This window comes from Mastigoproctus giganteus, chromosome 4 (genome assembly GCF_048544385.1).
Source record: "Mastigoproctus giganteus isolate SK-2022 chromosome 4, ASM4854438v1, whole genome shotgun sequence".
In the NCBI taxonomy this organism is placed as follows: Eukaryota; Metazoa; Arthropoda; class Arachnida; order Uropygi; family Thelyphonidae; genus Mastigoproctus; species Mastigoproctus giganteus.
In genome coordinates, this window is record NC_143578.1 from 66,194,016 (window position 1) to 66,208,506 (window position 14,491).

General features: G+C 36.2%; 1 protein-coding gene across 1 annotated transcript in view; it reads right to left on the reverse strand.

Moving 5' to 3' along the window:
* Positions 1–14,491, reverse strand: part of LOC150086804 (endosome/lysosome-associated apoptosis and autophagy regulator family member 2-like) — a 329,438-nt gene that overhangs the window by 39,742 nt on the left and 275,205 nt on the right. Inside the window, exon 18 of the mRNA XM_090372273.1 lies at positions 11,037–11,223. Within this exon, the coding sequence (XP_090228399.1) occupies positions 11,037–11,223 (187 nt within the window). The remainder of the gene's footprint in view (positions 1–11,036; positions 11,224–14,491) is intronic.

The window sequence follows — 14,491 nt, forward strand, 5'->3', positions numbered from 1 at the left end:
CTCTCTCTCAGGGTAACCCGGAATTTTTTTTATTTTGGCTGCACCAGCCAAAATAAAAAAAGCCTGAGGCTTATGCTGGTGCAGCATAAGCCTCAGGCTTCCTTGCACCATATAGCTAATAATAATAATAATAATAAGGTATTTCTGCACCTCGGGCAGAAAGGTATTTCGGCGCCTTCTTTACTAAGGATATATATATATTTCTCGCCTCATTGTTTTTCTGTTTTTGGCACCCCTTAAAGAATGGTGCCCTGGGCAAGGGCCCTACTAGCCTGTGCTTTAATCAGACACTGGTAAACCAAGTATCACTTAATTCTAATACAAAGTAACACAAGTCAGCACTGAGAAATTTCCCATATGAGCAATTATTGCAGTACATCTGAAACAAAGTATGTACCTCAAGAACTGGCATGGATGGGGGAGCAGTCTGGAAGTGAAGCTAGAAACAAATATTAGACTATCATAAAGTCTAAAATTTCCTTCAAATTATAAATTTTACAATGGCCTAATATTTATTGCAGAAAAACTCATTTCAACTGTCATTTATCTGTCTTGTCAAGAACTAAAGGGAAAACTGGCATATAAAGGGATAATGGAATATAGATGTAATATAGACTATATAACTGTAACCATTAAATACATCAAGTTTTAGCTATCCATGTATGCTGTATAGTAGTAACAACTGACTAATGAAGCACTAGTGATAAAAGCTACTGTGCTTAGGAAAAAAAAAAAACAGCAGCTGACCAGATGGCAACTAGTATTGTGAGTAAATAACTCACTCCCCTGGCTGCTATATCATGCTGAGAAATATCAATACTAAGGACTGCTTCTTGATATCAGGTGGCAAGCATTGAAAAACCAAGTTAAAAATAGGCTAATAAAACTTGTTCTTCTACTGTTCAACTAGTGATGGGCATAATCAAATGACTAATACTGATTATTTCAAGACAAGAAGATACCAACTAAACTGTAATCAAAAATTTACAAAGAGGTGGTAAGGTCATGTATGTTATATGGCTCGGAATGCTGGGCTGTCAGAAGAAAGGAACAAGCTTTAATGTCAGCAGAAATGAGAATGCTAAGATGGAGTTTGGGAATAACCCTGAGAGACAGAAGGCAGAACAGCTTTAGATGGTGGGAGCATGTCCAGCACCACAAGTTTACCCACATTACCAAGCATGTACTTAGCTGCCAAGTTCCAGGTCGAAGGAGGAGAGGCAGGCTGAAGATGACAATCGAGAGCAGAGTGCAGCAAGATATGCAGAAACTCAGGCTCACTCCAGCAGACTGTGCCAACCATACTAAGTGGAAGCATTCCATCCATGTTGCTGACCCCTAAACAGGACAAACAGATAAAGTAGGTAAGAAAGTAATAACTGATTATTTCAAGGATTGATTATATGCAAATTAGTTGATTATGAAATCAACAACAATAATGACCAAACAGAACTACATATAAATGGAACTATTAGCCAAATGGTAACATCATTTTATCTCTACTTTTGATAACCTTGAATTGAATCTTTCCACCGTAGTTTTTTTTTTTCTTTCAGTTTTTCCCTTGTCAATTTCAAAATAACCTAAACTGCACATAATTCATTAAGAAAACATTATAACCAATTATGACTTCAAATTATACCCATCACTATATTTTACAGTTTAACACCATTTATCTCAAGAAATTTGAAATGATATACCAAAAACAGCCTCTCTCTCTTTACATATGGCCATAACAAACTGTTTCTATAGTCCTATACTTGTCATCATTAAAAGATTGACAAGTGACTCAATGAATACTAATTTTTGTGCTCAGTGTAAGATAGTTTTTTTGGTCCCATCTTTTCAATCCAATATCAACCTTAACTCTGCTGTCCCATTCAGCCAGAAGGCAAGGGAATTTTGTACAATTTAACTGCTGTCCAAGAAGTGGTTAGCCCTTTCAAATCACCACAAACTATCTACTTGTGATCACAATATTTCACCTTTTATAACAAGAATTTCACAGACAATTTCATAAGAATCCTTTAAATGTACAGAAGAGATGCCTATAATTGAGAATAATGTTCCAGTCGTGCATCAGAACTACTTATAAGATCATCAATGAGCTGCCAGTGAAGAGGCTCTATTCTGCTGAATTATTATGTAACATCCAGTGCATTGAATAATTCATCAATCCAGAGCACAAAGAGATCCCTCCCCACTTTAGAGTAGAAGGGAATGAATTAAGAAAATGAAATGAGAAGGATCAACAGAATCTTTTTGCTTAACCCACAGTCTCAGAACTGTGCTGAATGCTCTGGTTGATCTACACCTGTACCAGATTATTCATTCAGCTTGTGTGTTAAATTGTTATATCTCCTTGAACACAGCTTCAATATGAACTGGTACTTTCAAATTTAATATGCATACTTCAGTCAAAGTCTTGGCTAGTAGTATTAAAGGTTTGAGGTTTAGCTGAAATCAGTAACATTTCCACTTAGGGACATGATGAATAACTGATTAGCAAATTTTGATATTGCATTGCAGCTTTCTTATTGGTGCTGTATCCTGTAATACTGCACAAGCAAAACTAGCAGTCCAATGTGTGATTTCTGGGTTCAAGGGATTTTTAATCTTCCATTAACCCATGTTCTCATATTTTCAACACACAGATGGCAGGTATGAGCTCATGATTTGTCTTGGTTACCAATTCTATCACCAAAATAAGCATGATATTCTTTCTTGTAAAAGTCAGCAGTTCTTTTTTTCTAATTTTGTAGTGTAAAATTTCCACAGGTGTAACAGAAGGAATCAAGATTGTTGACACACACACTGATGACACAATTATCTGAAAAAAAAAAAAAAAAAATTTGAATAATAATAATAATAATAATAATAATAATAATAATAAAAGGAGTGCGATGGCCCAGTGTTTATGCTACTGGGCTGCCTGCATGAAGGAACCAGGTTTGAGTTCTGCCTTGGCAGGAGAAAACGTGTCTCCACCACACTGGTATAGTAATAAAATATAATAATAGTCATAAAATATAATAATAATAACAATAAGTATAATAATAAAAAAAATTGCGAAAGTAACTTCAGTGAAGCTACTTCTCCAAGGTCAAAGTGATGGCAAAGGAAGATAGTGGCACTATCTGTTGTTGCTCCCAAGAACTAACATTACCACTGTACCCAAGCTAAAAATCAACCTCCATAAATGGATGATCTCAAACAGAAGTAACGAACATACCGCATTGAGTGTGACTGGATAAAGTCACTCAGGCCTTACAGAGAGGTCAGTTCAAAGAGTCGGAGACAGTCTCCCGAGGAAGACAGTGGAGCAAGTGGTACTATCTCTCGTATGGCTACCACAAAGGAAGGGTAAGACCATTCGGACCAACCAAATGAAAGTGCTTCCTGACCATCCAGGAGAGAAGAAAAAGAAAATATATGAAGTGGAGCATCGAAATGACTACATGATGAACATACTTTGTAGTATGTTCATCATGCGAACATACTACAAAGTAAGACACCTCCGTAGCCAGGTGGGCAGGAGCAGCAGTGTGTAGCATACACTTCTTGATTAGACCGGGGTTCAAGCCTGTGACCATCAAATATGGAGGATGCGGAAAGGTCAGGGAATGAAAGGCCATATTGCTCTGCATATCTCCAGAGCAGTATGGCCTTAGTTGCTAATGCTCCTAAAAAAAAAAATAAATAAATAAATAACAAAATAATAACAACTACAAAGTAATCAAACTAGAGATTGATATGACAATGTACAGGAAGAGACTACATACCAAGTGGTTGGAATGATTCCCAACTGTTCACGTCACCAAACAGCAAATAGCAGACCAGACAAGGACCTAACTGCTCCTGAAATCTTGGAAAAAATCAAGCAGGATGTGAGGGTACTATAAAGAACATTGACAACATTAAACCAGAAGAGGAAGAGTAAAAATAAATACAACCAAGAGTAGCTGAAGTGGAAACATATGAGGTCATGATATCCAGAATAGAAGGCAAGCAGAAGAAGAAGGCCCTAACAGAATTCGACACAAAATAACCCAACAACGATCCCCAACTGCAAAAATTACTGAGGCAGAAACCCAATGGAATCCTGTGGCAAGTCACAGACCACCTCAATCAGCAAATAATACCACATTATCACCACAACCATGGTGCAACGCTGGAGGCCATCCACACAGCCATGTCCTGTGCTGAGCAGCCACCAAGGTCAATGGAAAAGAAATGAGAGACCAGCAGCAGAGAAAACAGAAAAATCAAGGAACTGCCAGCTTGGGAAAGAAAGCTTCAACAGAAGACAGGTGAACTAAGAGTCAAGATAGGCCAATTCACCCAGTACCAACAGGGTAATAGGGGTAAGAAGTTGATTGGAAAAGTGAAGAGCATCTTTAAGAAAGACAACATACACGGCAACCAGACCAAAAATAACAGAATATTTACATACTTAAGCAGAATTTCCTCGCACTCAGCAAGATACTTTTCCTTTGATCAGAGAAAAACAAACTGAGAATCTTTGATGAAAACCAAAGAGTCACCAGAGACAATCACTCAGAATAATAAGTCACCCAGAGTTTCTTACTCATGGAATCACATACCTGAAGGCTATGGACAAAGGTACAATGAACCCAGTCAAATGAAGGCAAATAATCTCTCTCTCAATGATGTCCAAGATCCTGACCAGATGCATAACCAAGAAGATATCAGACCACTTGAAGAGCCAGAACATTATTGGTTGAGCAGCAAAAGGATGCAAGCAGATGAGAAAAGGAGGCAAGAAGCAATTAACCACTGATGTGGCAGTTATGTAGCAAGCCTACAAGAAGCACAAGAACCCACAAACAGCCTACTTTGATTACTGTAAGGCCTTCAATTCAGTACCTCATAGATGGCTAACAGATTCTGAAGGTCTACAAAAATCAATTCAACAGTGACAAAAATGGAATACTATCATCAAGGTCGAGAGCATCACAACCAGACTGTTCCCCATCAGGAGAGGAATCTTTCGGGGAGATACTCTGAGCCCACTGTGGTTCTGTCTAACACTCTACCTGCTTTCCACCACGCTGAATAATAGCAAGTGTAGATATACCATAAAGGAAGGAGGGAACAACCTGAACACCCTCTCCCACCTGATGTACAGATGACATCAAGCTTTATGGGCAACTGAGAAGCAACTCCAACAGCTATTCCATATCACCAAAGAATTTAGCAATGACATCGGGATGGAAATTGTACTAGACAAATGCAAGACCCATAGATTGCATTAGGCAAAATTAGTTGGCCGAAAATACCAGCTACAGACTGGTAAAGAGATTCAAACTCAAATCTATCATGAGGGAGAGACTTACAAATAACTGGGGATGATGCGGGCTCAGCAGTTAGATTTGGTTGGTTGGTTTAAAATTTTAATGGTGCATTAGCAGCAGTGGCTATTATGGGTCAAGAAAAGTTCAGCAGTTACAGCACAAATAGATCAAGGCCTGTCTGAACAAAAAATGCCATCAGAGACTCAGAAGCCTGCTCACAGCAAGGCTGAACAGATTGGTTGTTTTAGGATTTTATGGTGCATTAGTACTGTGGTATTATGACCTGGTACTGTGGTTATGTGTTTTTCTAGAAGTATTCCTTCAGGTTCTTAATCATTTTCTTCTGTTGATTGATGAGATCTGTCAAGCCCCTTCCTGTTCCTTCTTTCCAAGCTATGGTCAGTCTCTTCCCTGCCAACTTCAGTGGTGTTGGCTGCTCATGGTCATCATTGTTCTTGTCTTTCTCATAATTTCCTTGAGCTCAGTGTTAGTTCATTCTCTGATCAAAGGAGTATTTTAGCATTGGGACGGCATAGGTGTTTATGGCTTTAACTACATTCGCTCTGTTCAGCCTTGACTTGGCGCATTATAGCCTTAGACAATGGCCTCCATTAAGACCACATAAATAAAATGGCTTCCAATTCGTGGCTCAAGAGTGGAATGGAACACTTGCCTGAGACTAAAGGATTTACGAACACTATCCAGGACCAATTAATCAGCACTAGGAACTATATAAAATACATCACTAAGGAACTCAAGTGAAGGTGACACATTTTAACAATGCCACCTAGTTAGAAATGATCCATCACATCCCCATAAGATGCACAGTGATCACCCAGATGAAGTTCACTCACAGACATGACTAGATCACCAGGATAATACATCAGAAGCTGGCAAGTAGATACCAGTTCATCAAAGAAAGTGTACCATATTACAAGTACAAACCATAGGCTATACTAGAGATCCAACCCACTAGCTGTACTGGGACCATGACATAATAATGGACAAGATGATCCTACACAACAGACCAGACATAACTTTCATTGATAAGAAGGAAAAGGCTACTTCCTGATTGACATAGTGGTGCCGAACACCAACAACCTCTAAAAAACCTACAAGGTAAAGATCAGGAAATATACAGACCTAGGACAGGATGTGAAAGAGATGTGACATATGAAATAAGTAATGACTATCCTGATAAACATGTCAACCACCAATATGATGCCAAATACCCTACACAAAAGCTTAGCAGCAATAGACCTCCCAGAGAACACCTACAAGGAACCCCAGAAAGTCATAATCCTAAACCCCTGGGATAGTCAGAGAGTTCCTCAACCAACAATAATAGCTGGACATAACAACCATCCTGTGCACTTGGTACCAATTCATCACATGGTGGAAACCCCCCTTCCCCCATCAGGAAAAAAAATAATAATAATAACAACTGCAAGAACACATATTAATGGGAAATCAACCCATGCACCATGCAGGTCGATTTACCATTAATATTGAGGATTGAGCCAATCCCCAAAGTTTTTCAGAACTTTTGAAAACAAAGAAAAAATAGTCCTATCTTAATAAGAGCCTAAATACCATTAAATAAAACTATCATAAAGGTTTTGGTAATATCATCTCTTTATTTGTAGTCATTATGCACCAAAACAGTCAAAAATAATCAATACATTGCTTTGGTTCTTCCTAGTAGCTTTAAAAGAAGCCATTAGGTTTGTAAGCCATATAGTTTTGGTATTCAGTGAAGAAAATAAAATAAAAATTTTAAAATGGCTGCAAAATAATAATTTAAAATTACAGATTGACTCAATCCCCACTTGCGTTGAGTAACTCCCACTTCGGCAGTGATCAAAGTGTGCTGAAGTGGGAGTTACTCAAAGAGGTAACTACCATTAGGGGTAAAGGGAAGGGGTATTGCTTTCGTAAAGGCGACTACAATGGACTGAGACAGTATTTAAATTCTATACAGTGGGATCAACTGATGATATTGCCAACAGCAAATTCAAAATGGGAAGCATTCAAAGAACTTATCGTGGAAGCTACTAGGCTTTACATACCAACTAAGAAATATTGTTCAAGGTTTAGGCCTAAATGGTTGTCAGATGAACTAATGAGGCATATGGCAGAGAAGAAAAATGCATGGGATACATACAAATTAACACGTGACACGGACGCCTATGATAGATACAAGTTGATCTGTAACCAAGTTACAAAGGAGGTTAGGCAGGCGAAGGCAGATTACGAGAGATCCTTGGCAAGGGATGCGAAGAAAAACAGCAAAGAGTTCTTTACTTATGTAAACTCTAGAAGGAAGGGGATGAATCAGATTGGTCCACTTGAGATCGATGGGTCAACTGTTGATGACCCTGCTCGGGTAGCTAACAAACTAAATGAATATTTTGCATCGACATTCACACATGAGGAGTTATTCAGCGAGGGGAATGCCAGAGGTGTATTCAACTCTAGCAGTAAGCTAGAGAATCTTGTAATAACTGAGAGCAAAGTGGAGGAGAAATTGTTGAAGATAAACACAAGAAAGGCACCTGGGGTGGATGGGATCTATCCAGTTATATTAAAGGAGGCAGCAAAGGAGGTAAGCAAACCCTTAGCCATAATTATGAGAGCTTCCTTGGACTCAGGGGAGGTACCCATTGACTGGAGATGTGCAAATGTGACCCCAATTCACAAAGGGGGATCAAAGGCTGACACAAGTAATTATAGACCTGTGAGTTTAACTTCTGTTCCCGGAAAATTAATGGAGGCACTGGTGAAAGAAGCACTGCAGGATCATCTAGACATGACTTCAGTTATAGCTAGGACACAGCATGGTTTTGTAAGGGGAAGTCTTGCCTGACCAATTTGATTGGATACTATGATGCAGTCACAAAAGAACTGGATGCAGGGAATAACTTTGATATTATATACTTGGATCTTAGAAAGGCTTTTGATACTGTTGCACATGGAAGACTGCTGCACAAATTGGAGCAGTGTGGCATTGGAGGCAAGTTGCTGCTATGGATAAAGGGGTGGTTGAGGGGGAGAAGACAGAGAGTGGTAATCAATGGACACTGCTCATCGTGGACTAATGTTATTAGTGGAGTCCCTCAGGGTTCAGTATTGGGGCCTTTATTGTTTTCTGTATTTATAAATGATATTGATGATGGTATATCAGGCTTAATGTCCAAGTTTGCAGACGATACGAAGGTTGGCAGGGTTGTCAAGGACACTACTGACACTATGCTGCTGCAACAGGATTTGGAAAGGTTGAGCAGATGGGCTTCGAGGTGGCAAATGAAGTTTAACATTGACAAATGTAAAGTACTACATATGGGAAACAGCAACCCCAGAGCAACGTATCAACTCTGTGGTACTACACTGACAGTGGTAGAGAATGAAAGGGACCTGGGGGTGGTGGTGCAGGCAGATATGAAGTTCTCTGAGCAGTGCAGACGAGCTGCAAGAGTAGCTCATGGTGTATTGTCAATGATATATAGGAATTTTTCTAGCAGGGATAAGGAGGTGATTATTCCCTTGTATAAGGCAATGGTCAGGCCACACCTAGAGTACTGTATACAGGCCTGGAGGCCTCATTTCAGGAAGGATGTAGAGCTGCTGGAACGAGTACAGAGAAGGGCAACTAGATTGGTGAATGGGACAAAGGGGTTCTCTTACGAAGAAAGGCTTAAGTTTTGCAAATTACAGTGTCTGGAAACTAGGCACCAGCGGGGTGATCTGATAGAGGTGTACAAAGCCTTGAATGGTTTGAGCATGCTCAATGCTGATGGGATTCTTCCTCTAGCTCAGAAAAATCACCTGAGAGGGCATAAATTCAAATTGAGGAAAGACAGATGTAGGATAGATGTGCGGAAATTTGCCTTTAGCCAGCGGGTGGTTGGTGGGTGGAACAGACTTCCATCCCTTGTCGTGGAAGTTGATAGCCTAAATAAGTTTAAGGCTCAGCTGGACAGGTATTTCGAACGAACAGAGGGGTGAAGTGGAAGTGGTTATTTTTATTTATTTATGTTACTTTTTTTTTTTTTTTTTTTTTTTTTTTGGCTGATGCTGCATAAGCTTGCTTTCTTGCATCAAATGCCTCTACTAATGCTAATGCTAATGCTAATGCATAATTGGCATTTCAGAAGGTTAAATGTCCTCTGGGAGAGGGAGCAAATACAAAATATATCATAATCTAGAAAATACAATTTATGATATATTCAATTTGTGATTCTATATACTACTTGGATGCTGATACTATAATTTCATTTTTTGAAAATTCTGATATGTAGGGAAGAAAGTTAGTGACACAATCTCTGTAACATATGTATCTTACTGAACTAAAGGATTAGAGCGTAATCACAGAAATTACTTCAGCAACTTGTTTATGTATTCCTTGATTGCAAGTTTGGCACATTTCAGTTCCCATGACTAACAAGTAGCCACGGGAAAGTTTCCTGGGGCACATTATAAGCCATAAGTGGAAATATATGCTGAATTTTCAAGATTATGTGATGCAGTTTTGAATGATGGCAGTTATTAGCAATGCCAGGTTTAAGTAGTCTGTGACCACAGTACACATATTTTTAGAGATTTTCTCTGGTGTTTACTATATATTGTCACATGCTCCTCGAGTGGATTACATCGGTGGAACTGGGATAACTTCCTCCATATGACGTTCAGTCCTCATATTTTCATTATTATAATTTCATTTTTACATGTTTAATTTGTGTAACTAATAATTTCCATGTAATGGTAAAAAAATGTTTTGCCAATTAATCTCAATATTATAATGTAAAACTCCTGGCCATGTCGCCGTGATGAGTATTATTGTCTCTAGTACATGTCCTGTACTTATCAGCAATAAAGAATTTATTTATTTAGTATTTTAATATAAATGGGATAAAAAATTTTAAAAAATAAATAGACAAATTCAAGACCAAAGAGTTTTACCTCTTACAGTATGACCATAGATATTCCCATTAATTGCACTGGTCTGGGAACCCAGACTAGTCATATTGCAATTAATGAGGCCCAGTGGTTTCTTGATACTGCATCACTGCACCTCAGTATTTCTGACCTTCTGAGCAATGTTTAGGTTGCACCCCAATGAGAGACATGTATCATGGAATCTATCAAGAAACCACTGATATTGCTGACTGAAATTGACTGATACCAAAAAACACTTTACTTCAGAATCTAAGACAAAGCTTCCCATAGTAATATACAGAATGGCATTTGGCAAACTTTCCTGTGGTGAGAAACATGCCATATTTGCCACAGAGGCAACGCTGGTTTCTAATCTGTCAGAACATTGCATAATTGTTCTACAATAGTTAATGACATGTCCAATTTACTATGGGCAGTTCAATACAATATTAAGTTGAAAAATCTGGAAATCTGGAATTCAGTTTCAAAATCCATTTTCAAAACCTAACACCGCTAGATTTATGAGACTATACTGTAAGTCAAGCACAAATTTCAAAACTTTCTAATTGTTATTTTGTATCCCTCTTAATGAAACATTCAGTAACTAATGATGAATCTGCCATCCACTGTATGACGGCATCATATGCTTTCAGTTTTCTTAGTTTAAATGAATTTATTATGTGAAATTTTCTCAAATGATTTAATTAACCTTCTTTCTTAAATCAAAATGTTGAATTTAACATATGAATAATTTATAAATATAACAATTATAATAATGGACATTACTTGATAGTCTGATTCTGAACAAATTCGACAAGCATGCTGGGTATGCCAAAGAAAGTTAAAATTACAGCCATCACAGGTGCCATCAGGACATGAATGAGGTGGTGATATCATGTCCGTTCCTTTCACATTTTTGTCACATCTTAAAGTAATAGTAGTGGTACGACCAGTTTTACAAGCCGTTGTTGGCCTTAATAAAAAAAAAAGGAAAAAAAAAGTCAGTTTTAATTAGAAAACTTAATACACTATATTTGGTTATAGTGTAACTAGTACTAAATAACCAAAGGTAAGCAGTGAAGAAAAGCTATGTTGTTATTAAAGTTACAAGTAGCAAGGATGGGTGGGGGAAAGTAAAAATGAGGGAGATAAAAAGTAACTATCTCATATAAGCTGGAAAAAAAAGTATTGTGATTAAAGTTATAAGGAATGGAGAGAGTAAAGGGATAGAATAAAAGTTACTTATCAGAATAACTCTAGGGAGTGCAACAATACACAGTACACAGCCAAAAGTCATGCAGACAAAAAAAAAAAGTATAATTAGAGGAGCTGCCAATTTTCATATCTCAAAAATTGGAAAATTTCCTGATTGTTATCACAGAAAATAGAGTTTTAGAGTCTCGTGACTTCAAAACTTTCACTGACATATTACACAACTTCTATATTAACTTTTGATATCTAGTGAATTATCATTTGAATAAATAGCATTTCAAAGAAATGTAATCAGCATACCAACCACATTCCAGACTTAAAAAAATACAAATGTGTAGTTTTGAAATAAAAATGCCACCCAATAAATGAAAATAACAATAACTTTAATTATTTGGTTAAACCAGACATAATTTCACTGTGTTTTTTCTGTAACTTCAATATAAAAAGAAATCAAATCCACATTCTCCATATTGTTGTCCCAGAGTAGTTATTTTATTCTATTTTTTCCATTTATTCTTATAACACAATTAGACAGATGAAAAAAAAAAATTGTGTTTTTACAGAAAAAAGTTTAGTTTTAATTACAGAAAAACTGATATTCTTACTACTTTTTCCCCAGTTACATTTCAAAAAAAAAATGTGCTCCAAAATTAAGATCAATCAACATTCCTACTCAGAAATGACATCTACAAATGAAAATGATCATACTTTTTTGATTAATTAATACAAATGTATTCAGAATATTTCTTTTTTTAAACTTGTTCACATTTCTTTGCTATCTTCTTACAAGACATGATTAAATTTCTTATATAATAAATGTATACCTTACTGCTAAAATTAGTATATAAATTCACAAAGCCGTGCATTGATAAATGGTGATGTAGCCACAAGTTTTCACCAGCCTTGGATGTTAACAACCTAAAATTCTCCAAAAGTAGCCTAAAAGTGGAAAAGTGACATCCTTCCTTAGATGGGCACAATGAAAAGATTTGGACTCACAGGGTAGCCACAAACCATGGCAAAGGTTCAAAAATGATGAAAACAAACTGATTTTCTCCTCTTTCTTTTTTCTTATCACCAATAAGGTTTAATTAAGTTTGTATTATATTATTTAAGTTAACCTAGATAAAGACTACAGTATTTATAGGGTAAATCTGCATATACAGAAACCATTAAGATGGCAACATCAAAATGTGTGTAATCCAGAGTTTCAAATACTGATTATTAAAAGAGTGAAATATTGGCCTTTTTTTTTCTTCTTCTTTTTTTTTTAGATTATATATACACCTTGTTACATAAGTAGAGATGAAAAGGGAATAGAAGATGCATCAGGAAGAACTGAACAGGATATCAGTGACAAATTAAATGGTTAGGTCTGTCCATGAGGTATAATGTTCTAATATCTGGCAACTCTTTTGTCCTCTAAGTGTTATATTTCCACCATGTAAAATATTAATATTACAAAATGCAAACCCTTCTTCCTTTTTTCTGACTTTAAAATATAAGGCATACATTCCAGATAACATAACTTTTATTGTACTTTGTTCACTTTTCAGTTTATCAAAATTTAGATGCATTGGCACAAATTATGATTTTTTTGTGATCACCTCCTTAAAAACTAAGAAAGTGGAAGTCATTTTGTCCAAATATGTTTCAGTATCTTTAGCCTCTTTGCTATGAAGATTATGAAACTTTGGCAACCTTTCTTTTCTTTCAGCACTTTTCTTCATGAAATCAAATATGTCTGCAAGAATTTCACCACTTTGATAGGAGGATTTGTTACAGCATTTTCTGCAGCTAAATGAATGAAATGGCAGAGACAACCTATAGCATTATTCCTTTGTTTTTCTTTTAATACTAATGCAATGTCATTGTTTTTATCCTACCATAACAATAGCATTGCCCACACATAATACTATACAATGTTTAATTCATATCTTCTGGCATTCAGATTTTGTCGAAGTAAAATCTCTATTCTGTCACTTTTCAAGACATTATGGAAAGTAGAGCACTGATATTTTTCTGTAATTTTATCATCAACATAGATTTTCAAATTTGTATCATTGTTATCATCAGATGACACATAAAATGCTCCATTTCGCAAATAGTGTCAATTTCCAGCAGTTATTAGGTGGCATTTTATTCAAAACAACAATTGTTTTTTTTTTTTTTTTTTTTTTACCAACACCATATTTCTTTGCCATTTTGGAATTCTTAAACATTTTCATAAATAAGGGATCGGCATAATCTGCTTTGGTCACAGAAAGGTCACGTTTTACTGAAAAAAAAGTTAAAGAATACCTGCTTTTATAGTCATACAAATTAGTATTTCCACTTTCAACAAAAAAACACTGCATTTTTTTGTTACCTCATTCACACCTTATGTTCACATCTTTGCTGACTTCAGATGAAGCAGGTAACCACCAAGGGTTATCTGCTTCAAATTATGAATAGCAGTAATATATTTTCCACCATCTACAATATTAATTCTACAAAATGCAAACCATTCTTCCTTTTTTTCTGACTTTAAAATATTTGGTCATTCAGCATTGTTGTTTGCAATGCTGGCTACCCAAAAATACAAATAACCTCACTATTCACAAGAACAATTTCAAATTAAAAATGGAAGAAATTAGAATGCACACTTCTCTGCATATAGAGGAACTATTTATTCATGGAAAATTTATTTTTCCATGAATAAATAGTTCTATTTATTACTTTCTTTTATTCAAATTATTTTTTTTAAATAGTTCACCATTCATTCAACCAAAACCAATTGGATGGGCAATCATGTGTGCTAGGCACATATTGTTGCTAATTTCAATTATGTTTTTCTTCAACCAGAAGTTCATGCCAAAGTAAACTTCTATACAGTTTGCCATATTAAATTACCATTTTAAGTTTTCTTCAAAATTATTTACTGTTGAAAATGATACCAGAAAAGATAACAATGTGTGCAGCTAACCTATGGATTTATTTATTTTCTTATGTATTTTCCATAAATATATATATGTGTAGATGCAAAAATT